We start from the raw sequence: 20,508 nt of genomic DNA on the forward strand, positions 1-20,508 counted from the left end.
ATGACTAAACAGAAAGGTTAACACATTTATTCATCACCTCACATAGTCGCTATGTGTGTAATGAAACAATTTGAGAACTACTTTCTGAGCATCCTTAAAAAACATAATATAGTACTGGTAATTATAGGCACACAGCATTTTCATCCTAAATGATTCACATTGTGTTGTGGTGCTGATAAGGAGGGAGGGAGGGGGAGGGAGGGGGAAGGCATCTCTATAATCAAATAGCATTCTAATTGTTTTTGGGTTTTTTTTTTTAAGATTTGTATTTCTTTCATTATTTTTTAATATTTTGCTTAATTTGTTTTTGGATAAAGACAGAGAAACTGAAAGGAGAGAGGGAGAGGGAGAGAGAATAGGAGTGGGGGAGACAGAGAGAGAGAGAGTCCTGAAGCCCTGCTTCACCACTTATGAAGCTTCCCACCTTGTAGGTGGGAACCAGGGGCTTGAACCAGGGTCCTTGAGCACTGTAGCAAGAGCACTCTACTGGTTGTGCCACCACACAGTAGTATTCTAGTCTTGACTATACCTATTAAGTTAATTCTGTTAAACCCAATGTAGGGTTTCTTATGGGTCATGGCTCTCTGGGGAAGCCTATTATAAACAGCCTTCTCTATCTTTGAATAATGACAGCTTTTTAAAAAGACTTTGGGAAGTAGCATAATGTAGTTTTAATAAATCTCAAAGCAGGAGTTAGCAAATACGAACCAGTGACATCATTCTACCAATTGTTTTTTTTATTACCTTTTTTTTGGACTTCATTTTTGCCACCAGGGTTATTGCTGGGGCTTGGTGCCTACAAAACGAATCCACTGCTCCCGGTTAACTTTCATTCTTAAAACTTTCTTTTTGATAGAGACAGAGAAATTCAGAGAATGGGGAGATAGAGTGGGAGATAGAGAGATACCTACAGCACTGCTTCACCACTTGTGAAGCTTCCCCACTGCAGCTAGGGATCAGGGTCTCGCACCTGAATCCCTTAGCATGGTAACATTTGCACTCAACTGGTTGTACCATCACCCAATCCATTTTCCTTGTTTGTTTGTTTGGTTGGTTGGTAGGTTTCATATTTTGAGATATAATTGAAATGTAATATTGTGTAAGTGTAAGGTGTACAATTTGATGGTTGCTAAATGATTCCTCATCTCATAGTCGTTGTGTGTATGATGAGACAATTTCAGATCTACTTTCTTAGCATCATTCAAAAACTCAATACATCACTGCTAATTATAGGCACCCAGTGTTTGCACCCTAAATAGTTTGTGTTATATTGTTTATTTATTTCCTTTTTTTGCCCTTATTTTATTGTTAGTTATTATTGTTGTTGTTATTGATGTCGTCACTGTTGGATAGGACAGAGAGAAATGGAGAGAGGAAGGGAAGACAGAGAGGGGAGAAAGACAGACACCTGCAGACCTGCTTCACTGCCTGTAACTCCCGTGCAAGTGGGGAGCCGGGGGCTCAAACTGGGATCCCTAGGTAGTCCTTGTACTTTGCGCCATGTGCACTTAATCCGCTGCGCTACCACCCGACTCCCCGATCATGTTATATTGTAAGGTGTGCTCAACCAGGCACACCACCATCTGGACCCCCAGCTCATGTTCTATTGTAATGATAACAGTGAAACTCAACGGATTTAAAGACACTTTTTTTAGTGTTGAAAAATTCCTGCCCTGGGTGGCTTTTTCATAAGCTGTACCTCAAGAAGCTCATCCTCTGGCTGTAGAAGGCTCAGCGTGTCAACAGGGCCACCTGGTGCAATTGAAGAAATATAATGATGCCCGTCGAAAGAATCCACCTCCATGCCAAGCCTCAGGGTGTGGATAGGCAGCAGCTACAACAGAACACAAAGCAATAGCATCAGACACCACACCACAAGGTTATCAGGCCACCCCATCAGCTGGGACCCTAGTCAGGGAGTCCTGGGATTCCCACAGAAACACGATGAACCTAGACCTTGAATAGATCCCTCTCTCCATTATCACTGGTCATCTCCATCAAGAACAACATAATGGACCACTTTGGGGGCCCCCATAGGACCTTGTCCTCAACATGGATCAACAACAGTAGAGAATGTTCCGTTCTCTGTAGGGGAGTTGGATGATAACATACTCTATCTACCACCTGAAGAAGATGAGTCCTGAAACTGGTGCAGCTAGGAATGTTCCTACTGATGACCACAGAATGCAAGTTCGGACCTACAGGGATGTAGAGGTAACATAGGCTCCTATGCTGAATATGATTAAATTGATGGGGTTTACAGTCAACAATATTTATATACTTTTCCCATATTTGGGAGCTACTCTCTTTCCTGATCCAGCTTTCTAGTCCTCTTTCCAGATGCTACCATGATGCCAACTGGACTTCCTTGGACAGACAACCCCACCAATGTGTCCTGGAGTTCTGCGTACTCAGACCCCTGCCCCACTAGAGAAAGAGAGAGATAGACTGGGAGTATGGATTAACCTGTCAATGCCCATGTCCAACGGGGAAGCAATTGCAGAAGCCAGACCTTCCACCTTCTGCATCCCATAATGACCCTGGGTCCATACTCCCAGGGGGTTAAAGAATAGGAAAGTTATCAGGGGAGGGGATGGGATACGGATCTCTGGTGGTGGGAATTGTACCCCTCTTATCCTATGGTTTTGCCAGTGTTTCCATTTTGTAAATAAATATAAAATAAAATAAAACTTTTTCCTCCTCCTAACATGCTAGTCTTCACTTTGACTTGGGTCACTTTCTTACTCCCAACTCATCTCTTAGTCTCCTATGAATCCTTTTAAGCCAGCAGTTTCAATCTTAGTATGAAACAGTCTATTGCTTCCATTATTGCAAACTCGTCTTTCCTCTCAAATTAGAAATTGTTCACTTATGTTGATAAGATGGAAAAGGACATCTTGAGAACATCTCTTTCAGGGGTTCATTCAAACAGCGTTTAATAGACCCATGTTTGGAGCTTCATAGTGCTCGGGGCCTTGCTGTTCAAAGGAAAAGCTCTGGACCCTGCATTCAAGCAGAAGGAGCAATTACATCAATAGGGATTTTAAGCACAGTATTTACGATACAGATGTGTACGGGATGACCTTGGCTCCCAGATGAAGGTTTCTAATACCAGATGGACAGACATATCAAGAAGGGCTTCCCGGAAGTGACAATGCCTTAGGATTGGTGAAGAAACCAAGTAGACAGTAAAAATGGGCTAGCCATACCCCACTTGAGAAAAAAATAGAGACAGGCCGGGGGTATGGATCCACCTGCCAATGCCCATGTCCAGCAGGGAAGTAATTACAGAAGCCAGGTCCCCCTCCTTCTGCATTCCCCATAGAGATCTTTGGTCCACACACTCAGAAGGATTAAAAAGTATGGAAGTTTCCAATGGAGGGGATGGAATATGGCACGCTGGTCGTGGAAATCGCATAGAACTGTACCACTCTTATCCCACAATCTTGTCAATCATTATTAGATTACCAATAAAAAATATTTTTAAAAAAATGAAGTTGAAAAATAAGAAAACACAAAGCAGAAGTTGGATTGGGTTTGGTGTACTACACCAAAGTAAAGGACTCTGGGATGCGGGGGAGAGGCTTCAGGTCCTGGAACATAATGTCAGAGGACCTAGAGGGGGTTGAATTGTTATGTGGAAAACTGAAAAATGGAAAACTGAGAAATGTTACACATGTACAAACTACTGTATTTTGTGACTGTAAACCATTAATCCCCTCAATAAAAGAAATGAAACGGGGGGGCTGGTGTGCTCTGTAAGACAGCAACGGCAGAAAAATAAAACACGGGACAGGTGCTGGCACACCTGGTTGAGTAAACATGTTACAACACACAAGGACCCAGGTTCAAGCCCCCTATTCCTCACCTGTAGGGAGAAAGCTTCACAAGGGGTGAAGGTGTACGCAGGTATCTCTCTGTTTCTTCCTTCTCTATCTCCCCCTTTCCTATTGATTTCTGTCTCTATCCAATTAATTGATTAATCAATTAATTAAAGACTTTAAAAAAAGACGCAAATGCTAGACTTTGTGTGTCTGTCTCTCCATCTCCAGGAAAAAGGAGAGGAATGAGTGCAAGAATACAAAATGACTTCAATTTTTTTCTTTCTTATTTTTGTTTTCAAACCAGAGCACACTAATCCTTTTTCCAACTCTGACACCATCCCCCCAGACAACAGCTTAGGTCACCTGCACATTAGACGTCAGGTGCAGGCAAAAACTAGCTGGGTCACGGGCCCCCTGGAATAGACCTAAAATAGACCTACTAGCTTTTTCCAAAACGGAGACTTCAATCTCCTTCCACAATATTCTTGCCTTTAGGTTCATTATTAGTCAATAGTTTGTTCTGCTTTCTATTTTAACTCTTTTTCAGCCACCAGTTTCCAGATGCTACCATGATGCCAACAGGACTTCCCTGGGCAGACGATTCGACAAGTGTCTCCTGGATCCCCACCTTCCCAGGCCCCTACCCCACTAGGGAAAGAGAGAGGCAGGCTGGGAGTATGGATCCACCTGTCAACGCCCAGATTCAGCGGGGAAGCAATTACAGAAGCCAGACCTTCCACATTCTGCACCCCATAATGCCGCTGGGTCCATACTCCCAGGGGGTTAAAGAATAGGAAAGCTATCAGGGAAGGGGATGGGATACGGATCTCTGGTGGTGGGAATTGTACCCCTCTCATCCTATGGTTTTGTCAGTGTTTCCATTTTATAAATAAAAACTAATTATTTTTTTAATTTTTTTTTTTGCCTCCAGGGTTATTGCTGGGGCTAGGTGCCTGCACTATGAATCCAGACCCCCCAAAGTCATTTTTTAGTCAAAGACCACAGCAGAGAGTTACTGTGAGACCATACCCATAGGTTATAATCTCTAGAGGTGGAAAAAGAGCCTCCTCACAATGGCAGACTGTTCAGTTTTCAGGAATGTGTAAGCCAGTTGTTAAATCCGGTCATTAGTTATGACTAAGTCATATGCCAAATCTAAATTTAAAAATAAATGGAGCAGTAACCAGACATGTGGCACAGGGGTACAGACAGTGCCACACCGCAAGCATGAGGGCCTGAGTTTGATCCCTAACACCAAATAAGCCAGAGTGAAGAGCTGGTTCTGTCTGTCTAACTCTATCTCTCACTAAAGAAATAAGTAATGAAATCTTGGTGGCTAGGAGGTGATGGAACCGGTAGAGTGCATGATCTGCGAACATGAAGTTTCAAGTTTGGTGCCTGGCATCAGATACACTAAGTGACATTCTGGTTCTTCCTTCATCTCTCTTTTTAATTAGTGAGTAAATCTAAAAACACTAATAAATAAATGTATCAAGAAGTTCAGGCGGTATCCTAGCAGGATAAGTGCACATGGCGCGGAGAGCAAGAACCGGCGTAAAGATCCCAGTTCGAGTCCCCGGCTCCCCACCTGCAGGGGAGTCGCTCCACAGGTGGTGAAGCAGGTCTGCAGGTGTCTGTCTTTCTCTCCCCCTCTCTGTCTTCCCCTCCTCTCTCCATTTCTCTCCGTCCTATCCAACAACAGTGACATCAATAACAATAATAATAACCACAACAACAATAAAATAAGGGCAACAAAAGGGGGGGAAAGTCTCCAGGGGGGCCAGGTGGTGGCGCACCTGGTTGAGTGCACCTATTATACAATGTACAAGGTCCGGGGTTCAAGCCCCCAGTCCCCACCTGTAGGGGGAAAGCTTTGCGAGTGGTGAAGCAGTGCTGCAGGTGTCTCTCTGTCTTTCTCTCCCTCTCCATCACCCCCTTCCCTCTCAATTTCTGGCTGTCTCTATCCAATAAATAAAGATAATAAAATTAAAAAGAAAAAAAGGAAAAAAAAAAAACACCAAAGTCTCCAGGAGCAGTGCATTTGTGGTGCAAGCACCGAGCCCCAACAATAACCCTGGAGAAGAAAAATAATAATATTATTAAATAAATACATGTATCAATAGTTCAGCCCAGCTGGTGGTGCAGTGACTGCAGCTTTGGACCAAAGATCATGAGGTCCCAGCCATCAGTACTGCATGTACCAAAGTGATGCTCTGTTTTCTCACTCATAAAAAACAAAAACAAAAACAAAAAAACCTTGAAAAAAACACAAGGGAGTTGGATGGTATCGCAGTGGGTTAAGCGCACAGGGTGCAAAGCGCAAGGACCAGTATAAGGATCCCGGTTCGAGCCTCCAGCCCCCCCACCTGCAGGGGAGTCGCTTCACAGGCGGTGAAGCAGGTCTGCAGGTGTCTGTCTTTCTCTCCCCCTCTCTGTCTTCCCCTCCTCTCTCCATTTCTCTCTATGCTAACTGCAACATCAATAACAAAACAATAATAACTATAACAACAAGGGCAACGACAGGGAAAATAAATAAATATTTAAAAAATATACACACACACAAATGTCATAAGCACTCAAAAAATCCATAGCTTTCTGGAGAACTCTCAGAAGGCTAGAAATGGACCTACCCTATGATCCTGCAATTCCTCTCCTGGGGATATATCCTAAGGAACCCAACACACCCATCCAAAAAGATCTGTGTACACATATGTTCTTAGCAGCACAATTTGTAATCGCCAAAATCTGGAAGCAACCCAGGTGTCCAACAACAGATGAGTGGCTGAGCAAGTTGTGTTATATATATATATACAATTGAATACTACTCAGCTATTAAAAACGGTGACTTCATCATTTTCAGCCGATCTTGGATGGACCTTGAAAAAATCATGTTAAGTGAAATAAGTCAGAAACAGAAGGAAGAATATGGGATGATCTCACTCTCAGGCATAAGTTGAAAAACAAAATCAGAAGAGAAAACACAAGTAGAACCTGAACTGGAATTGGCGTATTGCACCAACGTAAAAGACTCTGGGGTGGGGGGTGGGTGGGGACAATCCAGGTCCAAGAAGGATGACAGAGGACCTAGTGGGGGCTGTATTGTTCTACGGAAAACTGGAAAATGTTATGCATGTACAAACTATTGTACTTATTGTCAAATGTAAAACATTAATTCCCCAATACAGAAATTAAGAAGAAAATCCATAGCTTTCTAATTTATTTATTTATCACTACATCATATCCATGTTCCTGAAGTGGCTTTTCTCTCTGAAAGCATACAGTATGGTGGAAACTTAAGAGGATGCCGAAGAGGAGAGCGACTGAAAGAGACAGATGAAATGGCTGCTTTGCTTCGGTCTGAAATTCATTCAGATAATTGAAACATCCTGTTCCCACGGGGAAACCCACAGCAGTGAAGTGTCACTGTCCCAACTCTGTTCACTGAAGCCACTGTGGTAGTTTGAACTCTGCCAATGTGGGTGTGTTTACACCACAGATATCTGTAAACACTAGAAGTAGGGATTGTCCTTTTTGTTTCTGTTTGGTTCTCTGAGAGCTAGGCGATTACTAGCAAACCACAAACCTGTGATTTAGTTCTGGCATGCTATTCCATGGACATTTATAGGATAGAGACAATGCACAAAGATTTGAACCATGAGCGAGAAGGACCGTGCAAAAGAAAAACCTGCGGGAGGACGAGTATGAAAAGACAAGAAACAAGAAAAGAAGCAAGAAGCTGGTGAGCTGTTTCCCAAGAAGCAAGTGAACTGGACAGATGCTGACTGGGGTCATACCTACCTAACTAAGAAATAACCGAAGTCAGTGGGGTGAGCTATCATAATCGTTATGCAAACAACCCCTCATGCCTGAGGCTCTGAGGTTCTGGGTTCAATCCCCTGCACCACCATAAGCCAGAGCTGAGCAATACTGTGGGATAAAAAAAAAAAAAAAGAAAAAGAGGAAAGAAAGGACAGAAAAAAGGAGAAGTGAAGAGAGGAGAGGAGAGGAGGGGAGGGGAGGGGAGAGGAGAGGAGGGGGAAGGGAGGGGAAGGGAGAGGAGAGGAGGGGAGGGGAAGGGGGAGGAGAAGAGAGGAGAGGAGAGGAGAGGAGAGGAGAGGGGGAAGGGGAAGGGGGAGGAGAGGAGAGGAGAGGAGAGGGGAAGGGGGAGGAGAGGAGAGGAGAGGAGAGGAGAGGAGAGGAGAGGAGAGGAGAGGAGAGGAGAGGAGAGGGGGAAGGGGAAGGGGGAGGGGAGGGGAGGGGAGGGGAAGGGGAAGGGGAGAAGAGGAGAGGGGAGGGGAGCAGAGGGGGAGGGGGAGGAGAGGGGAGGGGAGGGGAGGGGAGGGGGAGGAGAGGGGGGAGGAGAGGGGAGGAGAGGAGAGGCAAAGAAAGGGTCAGGCCATGGTGCACCTGGTTGAGTACAAATATGCTCTAAGGACCAGGGTTCAGGTCTGGAAACTTAAAGAGCAGCGAAGCAGTGCTACAAGTGTCACTTTTTCTCTCTCCCTATTTCTTTTTCAACACTCAATTTCTCTCAGTACTATGTGAATAAATAAATAATGTGAATTTTTTTTTTTTCATCAACTTAAAAGGTGAACAGGGAGCTGATTTCACTACTCCCCCTTCCAGCTCTTCATAACCCTGCTCTGTTCACATGACTGACTCCCTTTGCCAGCATCCGTTCAACTATTGACATCAAGGATAGATTGGGGGTGGGGGAGATAGCATAATGGTTATACAAAGAGAATTTAATGCCTGAGGCTCCAGAGTCTCAGGTTCAATCCCCCCACGCCACCAGAAGCCAGAGCTGAGCAGTGCTCTGGTAAAAATTTAAAAATTAAAAAAAAAAAAAATAGGTTAGTGGGGAACAAAGGAACCTTCCTGTACTGCTGGTGGGAATATAAGCTGGTCTCCTGTGAGAGCAGTCTGGAGAACTCTCTGAAGGCTAGGAGTGGACCTACCCTATGACCTTGTAAGAAAGCTTGGGGATATATCCTAAGGAACCAAACACACTCATCCAAAAAGATTTGTGTATACCTGTTCATAGCAGCACAATTGTCATAGCCAAAACCTGGAAGCAACCCAGGTGTGTCCAAAAATAGATAAATGGCTGAGCAAGTTGTGGTCTACATACACAATGGAATACTACTGAGGGGTTAAAAATGGTGAATTCATTTTCTTCACTTCATCTTGGATGGAGCTTGAAGGAATCATGTTAAGTGAAATAAGTCAAAAACAGAAGGATGAATATGGGATGATCTCACTCATAGATGGAAGTTGAAAATTGGGAGTCGGGCGGTAGCACAGAGGCTTAAGCGCATGTGGCACAAAGTGCAAGGACCGGCTTAAGGATCCCAGTTCAAGCCCCCGGCTCCCCACCTGCAGGGGAGTCACTTCACAGGTGGTGAAGCAGGTCTGCAGGTGTCTATCTTTCTCTCCCCATCTCTGTCTCCCCCCCCCCATTTCTCTCTGTCCTATCCAACAATGACAAAAATCAATAACAACAACAAGGGCAACAAAGGGGAGTAAATAACTTTTTTTTTTTTTTTTTAAAGAAGTTGAAAAACAAGATTGGAAGGGAAAACACAAAGCAGACCTTGGACTGGAGTTGGTGTACTGCACCAAAGTCAAAGACTCTGGGGTGGGGTGGAAGGTTCAGGTCCGGGAACATGATGGCAGAGGAGGACCTAATGGGGGTTGAATGTTATGTGGAAAACTGATAAATGTTATGCATGCACCAACTGCTATATTTTACTGTGTACTCTAAACCATTAATCTCCCAATAAAGAAATTTAAAAAAATAAAATGAGAAATAAAACTTCAGCAGTGAAAGCAACTCACTGAAGGAACCTCTTGCTTGTCCGGCACAGGGCTAGACCGTCCGTTCTAGGACGGTCCCCTAATTCCTATAACCATATACTCCCAAGACACTGAGACCTTGAACAAAATAGACATAATCCATCTGCAATCATGCTGAACAAATAAACCAGAAATAATGTTTATGAAATCTGTCAGTCTGAAGGTTCCTCCTATCTAATATTAGTTATGGATCTGAATCTGAGTACAGCTGGGTTTCTGAGACTTCATGTTACATGGCTGCAGGCTTCTCTGTGGGAACAGGGCTGCTTAATCACCTGTCCCAGTTGCACCGAGCAGCTAAACAAATCAAACATTTCATCTGTTCCTTTCAGTTGCTCACCCCTTCAGTATTCTGAGTTCTTCGATAGAGAGCAGAAAGTGCTTACAATGACAGGAGTGGGTGCAAAAGACAGCCGATTGCTGCCTTCACATAGACCACGCGTTATGCTTTCTGATGCTTATTCGCTGTGCTTGGTAAGGGGTCCTATTTAAATTGACAAAGTTAATGAGCAGTAGGATTTTCATGATCCTGATATGACAAGGGAGAGCTGCAAGACACTGTATCCAAGGAAGTTGTGCCATCGTGTAATTTCCTGTCAGTGCTAAAATAACGATGATCAAACAAGATCAAGAAAACGAGGCGCCTTCACTCAGGAGTGGAGAGACCTGTCATAAAGCAAACGACAGCTCATTCATTTTGCTAAAAGCTCTATATTTAGGACCTAAAACAAGATACAAGATGCTCAAGCAGGAATATAAATGGCGTTACTGGGAGAAGTTGGGGGGTGGGTGGGCAGAGCACAAGAAATACTGGAAAAGAATACTTCAAAGATATTTCAGTCGGATGGCGGAGGATGTTTCCAAGAGTAGAACTCGAAATAAAACAGAACAGCAGATTCCTGTGATGGGGCTGTGCATATGTGTTCACGCGCAGACACACACACGCACACACACACACTCACTGAAAATATTCAGCATGTGTTTCAAAATGAGAAGTGGCTGGGGGGAGGCTGTCCCCACATTACAAGTGTCAAATTGCACGTTTGATCTCTGACACTGTGTATGTCAAAGACATGATCTGGTCTCTCTTGATCTTGCTTGCTCCTTAAAATGAATGAGTGAATGAATGACTCCAAAAAAACTTTTTTTTTTTTTAAAGTGAGAGGTCAAAATACCCTGCCACTCAAGGAAGACGGGTCCTGCAGTGAGTGCAGCCTACAATGTTCCTAGCTGTGAGCACAGAATGTGAGCTCAGACCTACAGGGATGCAGAGGTTACACAGGCTCCTGTGTTGAATATGGGCCCCAGATCTGATTGATGGGGTTTGTAGTTTAGAATATTGATATACTTTTTCCATATTTGGGAGCTGCTGTCTGCCCTGATCCAGCTTTCTAGTCCTATTCCCAACTCTGACACCATCTCCCCAGACAATATTTAGTCCACCTGCATGTTAGCTGTCAGGCTCAGGGAAAAATTAATGATGTCATGGGCCCCTTGAATAGACCTAAAATAGACCTACCAGCTTTTTCTAAAACGGAGACCCCAAATCTCATCTGCTCTACTCTTACCTTTAGGTTCCTGATTATTAAACAATTTGTTCTGCTTTATATATTAATGCTTTCAGCCACCAAGCTGCAGATGCTACCATGACACCAACCTGACTTCCCTGGGCAAACGACCTCACCAATGTGTCCTGGAACCCCATCTCCCCAGAGCCCTACCCCACTAGGGAAAGGCAGGGTATAGATCGACCTGCCAATGCCCATATTCAGCAGAGAAGCAATTACAGAAGCCAGACCTCCCTTATTCTGCACTCCATAATAATCCTGGATCCATACTCCCAGAGGGATAAAGAATAGGGGACCTTTCAATGGAGGGGATGGGATGTGGAACTCCGGTGGTGGGAATCGTACCCCTTATCCTACGGTCTTATTGATCATTATTAAATCAATAATAATAATAATAAATTTTTAAAGGCAAGAGGGAGAGAAAGAAGCTAAAACTTTAAACTAACAGTGAAACTCCAAAAGCTACATGTGCTCACTCTCTCACTCTGAGTTCATGCAAATCATCAGTCCATCACAGCATCTGTTACGCTAATCTCTCACACTCACCTCAAACTCTAAGTATGAGTGTTCAAAAAATATATATACATTATGTGCTCTATTATACAAAAATAAATATATTGAAGACTAACTTCAGTTTTCTGAGACCAAGATCAATTTTTTTTTCCCCCGGGATTTCAAATATTAAACCATAGTGCTACCTGCCTGGCTCACATAGAATCTGAGCTTGTGATACTTGATTTAACAATCTGCACTCACTCCTCTTACTCCGCCTCTGCTCTTGGTATATCCTCCACCTAGATGACAAACTACCATCTCTCTCTCTTGCCCGGCTAGCGTGAGGGGGTGTTTTTTTCCCAGGCACGTGCTCTCTGGGTTGGAGAGAACTCGACCGGAGCCAACCTGGGCTGCTGCTTACTCAGCGACGTGGGAGAGGAACAAGGAACTCGTGGCTGAGTGGGGGGGGGGGGTATGCAATGCCTTTACTGATCAGAGACAATGCCTTTATATCTTAGAAACTGGAAGTGGCAAATCAGAAAAGGAAATGGCTAGGAGAGGAGGTGGAGAAAAGAGGAGGAAGGTAGAAAGCTTCCATTAACCAATACCCTGCAGGCAGGGTGGGTCTCAGGCAAAACAATTATTATGTAAATAGACCACAGCATCAGCAATGCAGCATGGAGCAGGAGGAGCTGGCATAATGCCCAACACTCTCTCTTTTCTAAAAGAAGAGAACTGGGGTTTCCCGGAAGATGGCGGACTGAGAAGCTGTTAGTGGCTGAGCTCCGACCACATCTCCTGGAAACGGTAGGATTTTCTGCCTTTAGCAGGCCAGCCAATAAGGGGTCCTAGCGGTGACACCAAGGAGGTGACTATAACTTAATTTGGGTTAAGAATTAGAGTAGGGAAAAAAGGGGGAAAAAATTTTTTTTTCTTCCTTTTAATTTTCAAGCATACCTCCTTCCCAGCCCCCCCCCATAAGCAGTCCCTAGGGACCAGCTCCTAGCAGGATCCCCCACACCACCAAACAGGGTGCTTTTTTGAATTCACTGATACACATTTGGGAATTTCCTTTCACTGCTCCTTAATTACAGCTTTTTCTTATCTTCTCCCTTTTCTCTCTCTTGTCTCTCTCTCTCCTCTTTTTTTTAATCTTGTCATACACTTCTTCCTTCTTCTTTGCCTTTCTGAATTTGTGAATTATTTGGGGGAAGAAATCTGACTCAGAGTGGACTCTATGTGTGTATCTCTGCTCTGGTTCCCTTTCCCCTCTTGTTACCCCTAGAATATACAGTAGATAGTAGATTTGCATAACTGTCTATTCTTGCTATCCTTTCTTTCTTTTCTCTTTCTTCACTAGGATTTGGTTACTATTTTTTCACAGACTGGAGAAATTGTTTGGCTAACTAGTAACAATTAAACTACTTCAATACTTGCTTCAGTTGCTACTGTAATTCCTGAGGTTGGTGAGTGCAATTGTCATAAAGGTATTTAGTACAGTGTTACTTGTACTCAAGACACAACAACTGAGGAACAACAGAGCATAAAAAAAAGAAACACATAAATCATAAAAATGGGTAGATCAAAAACAAATAAAACTGCTACTCCAATGAATGAAGACAGGAGCCCAGAAGAAACTACAAATCAGCCAGAAGTAACCATAGATAAGAAAAGTATGCAAGCAATAATAAACTTATTAATCACAGAAATGAAAACAACATGGGAGGAAAGGAATGGCAGTATTAGGGAAACAACAGTTGAGACCCCCAAGGAAAATACTGATTATCTTGAGGCAATTAGAGAACTGAAAGCTGAAATAGCTGTAATGAAGAAAGAAGCTGAGGCAAGGGAAAGCAGACTAACAGAAGCAGAAAACAGAATTAGTCAGACAGAGGATGAGTTAGAGAAAACAAAGAAAGAGGTGAAAGAGCTTAAAAAGAGATTGAGAGACACTGAAAACAACAACAGAGACATATGGGATGATCTCAAAAGAAGTAACATTCGTTTAATTGGCCTTACAGAGGAAGAAAAAGAGGAAGGGGAAGCAAACATTCTAGAGGAAATAATAGAAGAAAACTTCCCAGACCTGAATAAGAGAAAGGATATCAAGATTCAAGAGGCCCAGAGAGTACCAAACAGAATCAACCCAGACCTGAAGACACCAAGACACATCATAGTCAATGAGAAGAGGTAAGTATAAAGAAAGGATCCTAAAGCCTGCAAGAGAGAAACAAAAAGTCACATACAAGGGAAAACCTATAAGATTATCTGCAGACTTCTCCACTCAAACTCTAAAAGCCAGAAGGGAGTAGCAAGATATCTATCGAGCCCTGAATGAAAACGGGTTTCAACCAAGGATAATATATCCTGCTAGACTTTCATTCAAACTAGATGGAGGGATCAAAACTTTCTTAGATAAACAACAGTTAAAGGAGGCAACCATCACCAAGCCGTCCCTGAAAGAGATTCTAAAAGACCTCTTTTAAACAAGAACATCACTATAATACTTGCAATATATCAGAGCAAACAATTTTTTTTGAACAATGGCACTATAATACATTAAATCCATAATATCAATAAATGTCAATGGCTTAAACTCACCCATCAAAAGGCACAGGGTGGGGGGATGGATCAGAAAACATAACCCAACCATATACTGCTTGCAAGAATCCCATCTGTCACAACAAGATAAACACAGACTTAAAGTGAAAGGATGGAAAACTATCATACAGGCTAACAGACCACAAAAAAGGGCAGGAACAGCCGTTCTCATATCAGACACGATAGATTTTAAATTAAATAAAGTAATAAAAGATAGGCAAGGGCATTACATAATGATTAGAGGATCAGTCAGCCAAGAAGACTTAACAATTATTAACATCTACGCACCCAACGAGGGACCATGTAAATACATTAAGCACCTACTGAAAGAATTTCAAAAATACATCAATAGTAATACAATAATAGTGGGAGACTTCAATACCCCACTCTCACACTTAGATCAACAAAGCAGAGAACCAATAAAGATAACAAGAGAATTAAATGAAGAGATCGACAGACTAGACCTCTTGGACATTTTCAGACTCCTCCACCCCAAAAAACTGGAATATACCTTCTTTTCAAATCCACATAACACATACTCAAGGACAGACCACATGTTAGGCCACAAAGACAGCATCAATAAATTCAAGAGCATTGAAATCATCCCAAGTATCTTCTCAGACCACAGTGGAGTAAAACTAACATTTAACAACAAATGGAAAATTATTAAAAGACACAGAATTTGGAAACTAAACAACATGCTCCTTAAGAACCACTGGGTCAGAGACTCACTCAAGCAGGAAATTCAAATATTCCTGGAAACTAATGAAAATGAAGACACAACCTATCAAAATATTTGGGACACAGCTAAAGCAGTACTGAGAGGGAAACTTATAGCCATACAATCACATATTAAACACCAAGAAGAAGCTCAAATGAATGACCTTACTGCACACCTCAAGGACTTAGAGGAAGAGGAACAAAGGAACCCTAACGCAACCAGAAGGACAGAAATCACTAAAGTTAAAGCAGAAATAAACAACATCGAAAATAAAAGAACCATACAAAAGATCAATGAAGCCAAATGTTGGTTCTTTGAAAGATTAAACAAAATTGACAAACCCCTAGCCAGACTCACCAAACAAAAAAGAGAGAAGACTCAAATTAATAGAATTGTAAACGATGGAGGAGATATCACAACTGACACCACAGAAATCCAGAGAATCCTGCGAAACTTCTATAAAGAACTATATGCCACCAAGCTAGAGAATCTGGAAGAAATGGAACAATTCCTAGAAGCATATGCCCTTCCAAAAGTGAACCAAGAAGAACTACAAAATCTAAATGCACCAATCACAGACAAAGAAATTGAAACCGTTATTAAGAATCTCCCCAACAACAAAAGTCCTGGACCAGATGGCTTCACAAACGAATTCTACAAAACTTTCAGCAAACAGTTAATACCCACACTTCTTAAGCTATTCCATAAGATTGAAGAAACAGGAATACTCCCTTCCACCTTCTATGAAGCCAACATCACCCTGATACCAAAAGCTGATAGGGTCAGAACAAAAAAGGAAAACTACAGACCAATATCTCTGATGAACATAGATGCCAAAATATTAAACAAGATCTTGGCCAACCGGATACAGCAACATATCAAAAAGATTGTTCATCACGACCAAGTGGGATTCATCCCAGGAATGCAAGGCTGGTTCAACATCTGTAAGTCAATCAATGTCATTCACCACATCAATAAAAGCAAAGCCAAAAACCACATGATTATCTCAATAGAGGCAGAGAAAGCCTTTGACAAGATCCAACACCCATTCATGCTCAAAACTCTACAAAAAATGGGAATAGATGGGAAATTCCTCAAGATAGTGGAGTCTATATATAGCAAACCTACAGCCAACATCATACTCAATGGACAGAAGCTGAAAGCATTCCCCCTCAGATCAGGGACTAGACAGGGCTGTCCACTGTCACCGTTGCTCTTCAACATAGTATTGGAAGTTCTTGCCATAGCAATCAGGCAAGAGAAAGAAATCAAAGGAATACAGATTGGAAGGGAAGAAGTCAAGCTCTCACTATTTGCAGATGATATGATAGTATACATAGAAAGACCTAAAGAATCCAGCAGAAAATTACTGGAAGTTATTAGGCAATATAGCAAGGTATCAGGCTACAAAATCAATGTACAAAACTCAGTGGCATTTCTTTATGCAAACACTAAATCTGAAGAAGAAGACATCCAGAAATCACTCCCATTTACTGTTTCAGCAAAATCAATCAAATACCTAGGAATAAAGTTGACCAAAGAAATGAAAGACTTGTATGCTGAAAACTATGAGTTGCTACTCAAGGAAATAGAAACTGATACCAAGAACTGGAAAGATATCCCATGCTCATGGATTGGAAGAATAAATATCATCAAAATGAATATTCTCCCCAGAGCCATATACAAATTTAATGCAATACCCATCAAAGTTCCACCAGTCTTCTTTAAGAGAATAGAACAAACACTACAATCATTTATCTGGAACCTGAAAACACCTAGAATTGCCAAAACCATCTTGAGGAAAAGAAACAGAAATGGAGGCATCACACTCCCAGACCTTAAACTATATTATAAAGCCATCATCATCAAAACAGCATGGTACTGGAACAAAAATAGGCACACAGACCAGTGGAACAGAATTGAAAGCCCAGAAATAAATCCCCACACCTATGGACATCTAATCTTTGATAAGGGGGCCCAAAGGATTAAATGGAAAAAGGAGGCTCTCTTCAATAAATGGTGCTGGGAAAACTGGGTTGTAACATGCAGAAGAATGAAATTGAACCACTTTATCTCACCAGAAACAAAAATCAACTCCAAATGGATCAAAGAGCTAGATGTCAGACCAGAAACAATCAAACACTTAGAGGAAAACATTGGTAAAACACTTTCCCACCTACACCTCAAGGACATCTTTGATGAATCAAACCCAATTGCAAGGAAGACTAAAGCAGAAACAAACCAATGGGACTACATTAAACTGAAAAGCTTCTGCACATCCAAAGAAACTATTAAACAAACAGAGACCCCTCACAGAATGGGAAAAGATCTTCACATGACATACATCAGACAAGAAACTAATCACCAAAATATATAAAGAGCTAAGCAAACTTAGCACCAAAAAGCAAATGCCCCCATCCAAAAATGGGCAGAGGATATGAACAAAACATTCACTACAGAGGAGATCCAAAAGGCTAACAAACATATGAAAAACTGCTCTAGGTCACTGATTGTCAAAGAAATGCAAATTAAGACAACACTAAGATACCACCTCACTCCTGTAAGAATGGCATACATCAAAAAGGACAGTAGCAACAAATGCTGGAGAAGATGTGGGGACAGAGGAACCCTTTACATTGCTGGTGGGAATGTAAATTGGTACAGCCTCTGTGGAGAGCAGTCTGGAAAACTCTCAGAAGGCTAGACATGGACCTTCCATATGATCCAGTAATTCCTCTCCTAGGGTTATACCCCAAGGACTCCATAACACCCAACCAAAAAGAGGTGTGTACTCCTATGTTCATAGCACCACAATTCATAGTAGCTAAAACCTGGAAGCAACCCAGGTGCCCAACAGATGAGTGGCTGAGAAAGCTGTGGTATATACACAATGGAATACTATGCAGCTATCAAGAACAATGAACCCACCTTCTCTGACCCATCTTGGACAGAGCTAGAAGGAATTATGTTAAGTGAGCTAAGTCATAAAGATAAAGATGAGTATGGGATGATCCCTCTCATCAACAGAAGTTGAGGAAGAAGATGTGAAAGGGAAACTAAAAGCAGGACCTGACCAAATTGTAAGTAGGGCACCAAAGTAAAAACCCTGTGGTGAAGGGTAGACATGCAGCTTCCTGGGCCAGTGGGGGGTGGGAGTGGGTGGGAGGGATGGGTCACAGTCTTTTGGTGGTGGGAATGGTGTTTATGTACACTCCTAGGACAATGTAGACATATAAATCACTAGTTAATTAATATGAGAGGGGGAAAATCAACTGTATGTCTCAAAGTTTCTCAAAACACAAACTGAATCTTTTTAATATATATGCTGTGTATTTGATATGCGGACTCTCTCAAAAGCCTAGACCAAGTAGATTAGAAGCATCCAATAGCACAGCTATATACAAGATACTGGATACTGTACAGCAAACCATAACAAAAGGACTTTTCAAAGTTAACCCAATTACCAAATAATGTGATGATAACATTAACTATCGATTGCCTTTTTGAACCCTAAGACAGCAGGAACCTCACATCTCCACTATAGAGCCCCTACTTCCCCCAGTCCTGGAACCCTTGGATAGGGCCCACTTTCCCGTATGCCTCTCCCAATCCATACCAAATAATATTGCATCTGCTGATCACAACCTAACCAATGCAACGATTGCCACCTCAACATGCTTCACCTCAGACTGTGTCCAGAGACTTCATGTGTGGAATGACAACCCTTCAGCTTCATTACTCGGGTGAGACCTTTCCTTTTATAGTACACTCTAAGTTCATCTCAGGTGGTTCACTTTCTAACAAAGTCCCATAACCTAGATATACACCAGTTTCTGTGAGAGAGCTTATGTTCACATGTATCCATAAACTACTGCAAAATATATACCTGAAAGCAGAAGTACACTAGAGTTTGTAGTGAGTACCTCCCTAACACTTCCTCTCCACTATTCCAAGCTCTGGGTCCATGATTGCTCAACAATGTTTGGCTACGTATGTTAACTCTCTTTTCAGTCACCAGGTTCCAGATGCCATCAGGATGCTGGCCAGGCTTCCCTGGATTGAAGACCTCACCAATGTGTCCTGGAACTCAGCTTCCCCAGAGACACACCCTACTAGGGAAAGAGAGAGGCAGACTGGGAGTATGGATTGACCAGTCAACGTCCATGTTCAGCGGGGAAGCAATTACAGAAGCCAGACCTTCTACCTTCTGCAACCCTCAATGACCCTGGGTCCATGCTCCCAGAGAGATAGAGAATGGGAAAGCTATCAGGGGAGGGGATGGGTTATGGAGATTGGGTGGTGGGAATTGTGTGGAGTTGTACCTCTCCTACTCTATGGTTTTGTTAATTAATCCTTTCTTAAATTAAAAAAAAAAAAAAAGAAGAAGAGAACTATTTTCTCTATTTTTTTTTTAAAAAAATGTATCATTATTTATTTATTGGATAGAGATAGCCAGAAATCAAGGAAGGGGGTGACAGGGAGGGAGAGAGACAGGACACCTACAACCTTGCTTCACCACTTTCAAAGCTTCCTCCTGTTGGTATGCATGAGACCCCTTGTTTCATTTGGTTTAAATCCCCCCTGCTTAACACTATTCTATTTACATAACCACTTCATTCTATTTACATAACCGCTGTTAACAAGTTCCACCCTCCCTCCAGGGCATTGGTGGTTCAGTGATAGGATTCTCGCCTAATCTGCCCCCTCTTTGTCACACTCTGATTTTCACCCGTCACTTTTCTCTCCACCCTCTCTATGTCACATCCTGTTTCCACCTTACTTGGCAAGTATATATAAAGACAGCATTGTGAGTTTTACAGTACTGTACTGTACCTTGAGTTTAGCTCAGCTCGTCTTAGATTGTGCTGCGTCCTGCATGAATAAAGAGATACTGCCTACAGCTCAACCCTGAGTCCCCTGGTCGTCTGTTACCCGCCTGTGCCCGTGAAGCCAGCCCAGCGAAAACAACATAACCCGTCGAAAACAACATCCTCCCTGCAGGTGGGAACCAGGGTCTCGAACCCAGGTCCATGTGGATTGTAACATGTGTGTTCAACCAGGTGCACCACCACCCAGCCGCCAAACTGTCATTTGTCTAAAGGCACTCTTCTGTATATAGTTCAACTGCCAATCTCCCAATAATCCTCCATCTAGTTTGAACAAGTCACCTCTTCTTTCCTGAACACACACACACAATATGTTGGCAGTAGCTGGAACAGTAACTCTCAGTGGGGAGAGGTAATAAGTAGGGATTCCTAATTTTTTTTTTCTTTTTTTAGGCCTCCCTTCCAATCTACAGAATCAGAATACTGGTCAAGAAGAACAAAATATGCTATGAGCATTTTGAGAAAGATCCTCTCAGGTTCCTGATAAGCCACCTGCTGAGACAGATAACTGCTGTTACTGTCTGCAAGTAAAGCAGGCCTATTTGGAATAAGTCAGC

General features: G+C 42.4%; 1 protein-coding gene across 3 annotated transcripts in view; it reads right to left on the reverse strand.

Moving 5' to 3' along the window:
- Window positions 1–20,508, reverse strand: part of PATJ (PATJ crumbs cell polarity complex component) — a 161,639-nt gene that overhangs the window by 72,601 nt on the left and 68,530 nt on the right. For all 3 annotated transcript variants that reach the window (XM_060206315.1, XM_060206314.1, XM_060206313.1), the window contains one exon: window positions 1,700–1,834. In XM_060206315.1, the coding sequence (XP_060062298.1) occupies window positions 1,700–1,834 (135 nt within the window). The remainder of the gene's footprint in view (window positions 1–1,699; window positions 1,835–20,508) is intronic.

The sequence above is a fragment of the Erinaceus europaeus genome, chromosome 13 (genome assembly GCF_950295315.1).
Source record: "Erinaceus europaeus chromosome 13, mEriEur2.1, whole genome shotgun sequence".
NCBI classification, from domain to species: domain Eukaryota; kingdom Metazoa; phylum Chordata; class Mammalia; order Eulipotyphla; family Erinaceidae; genus Erinaceus; species Erinaceus europaeus.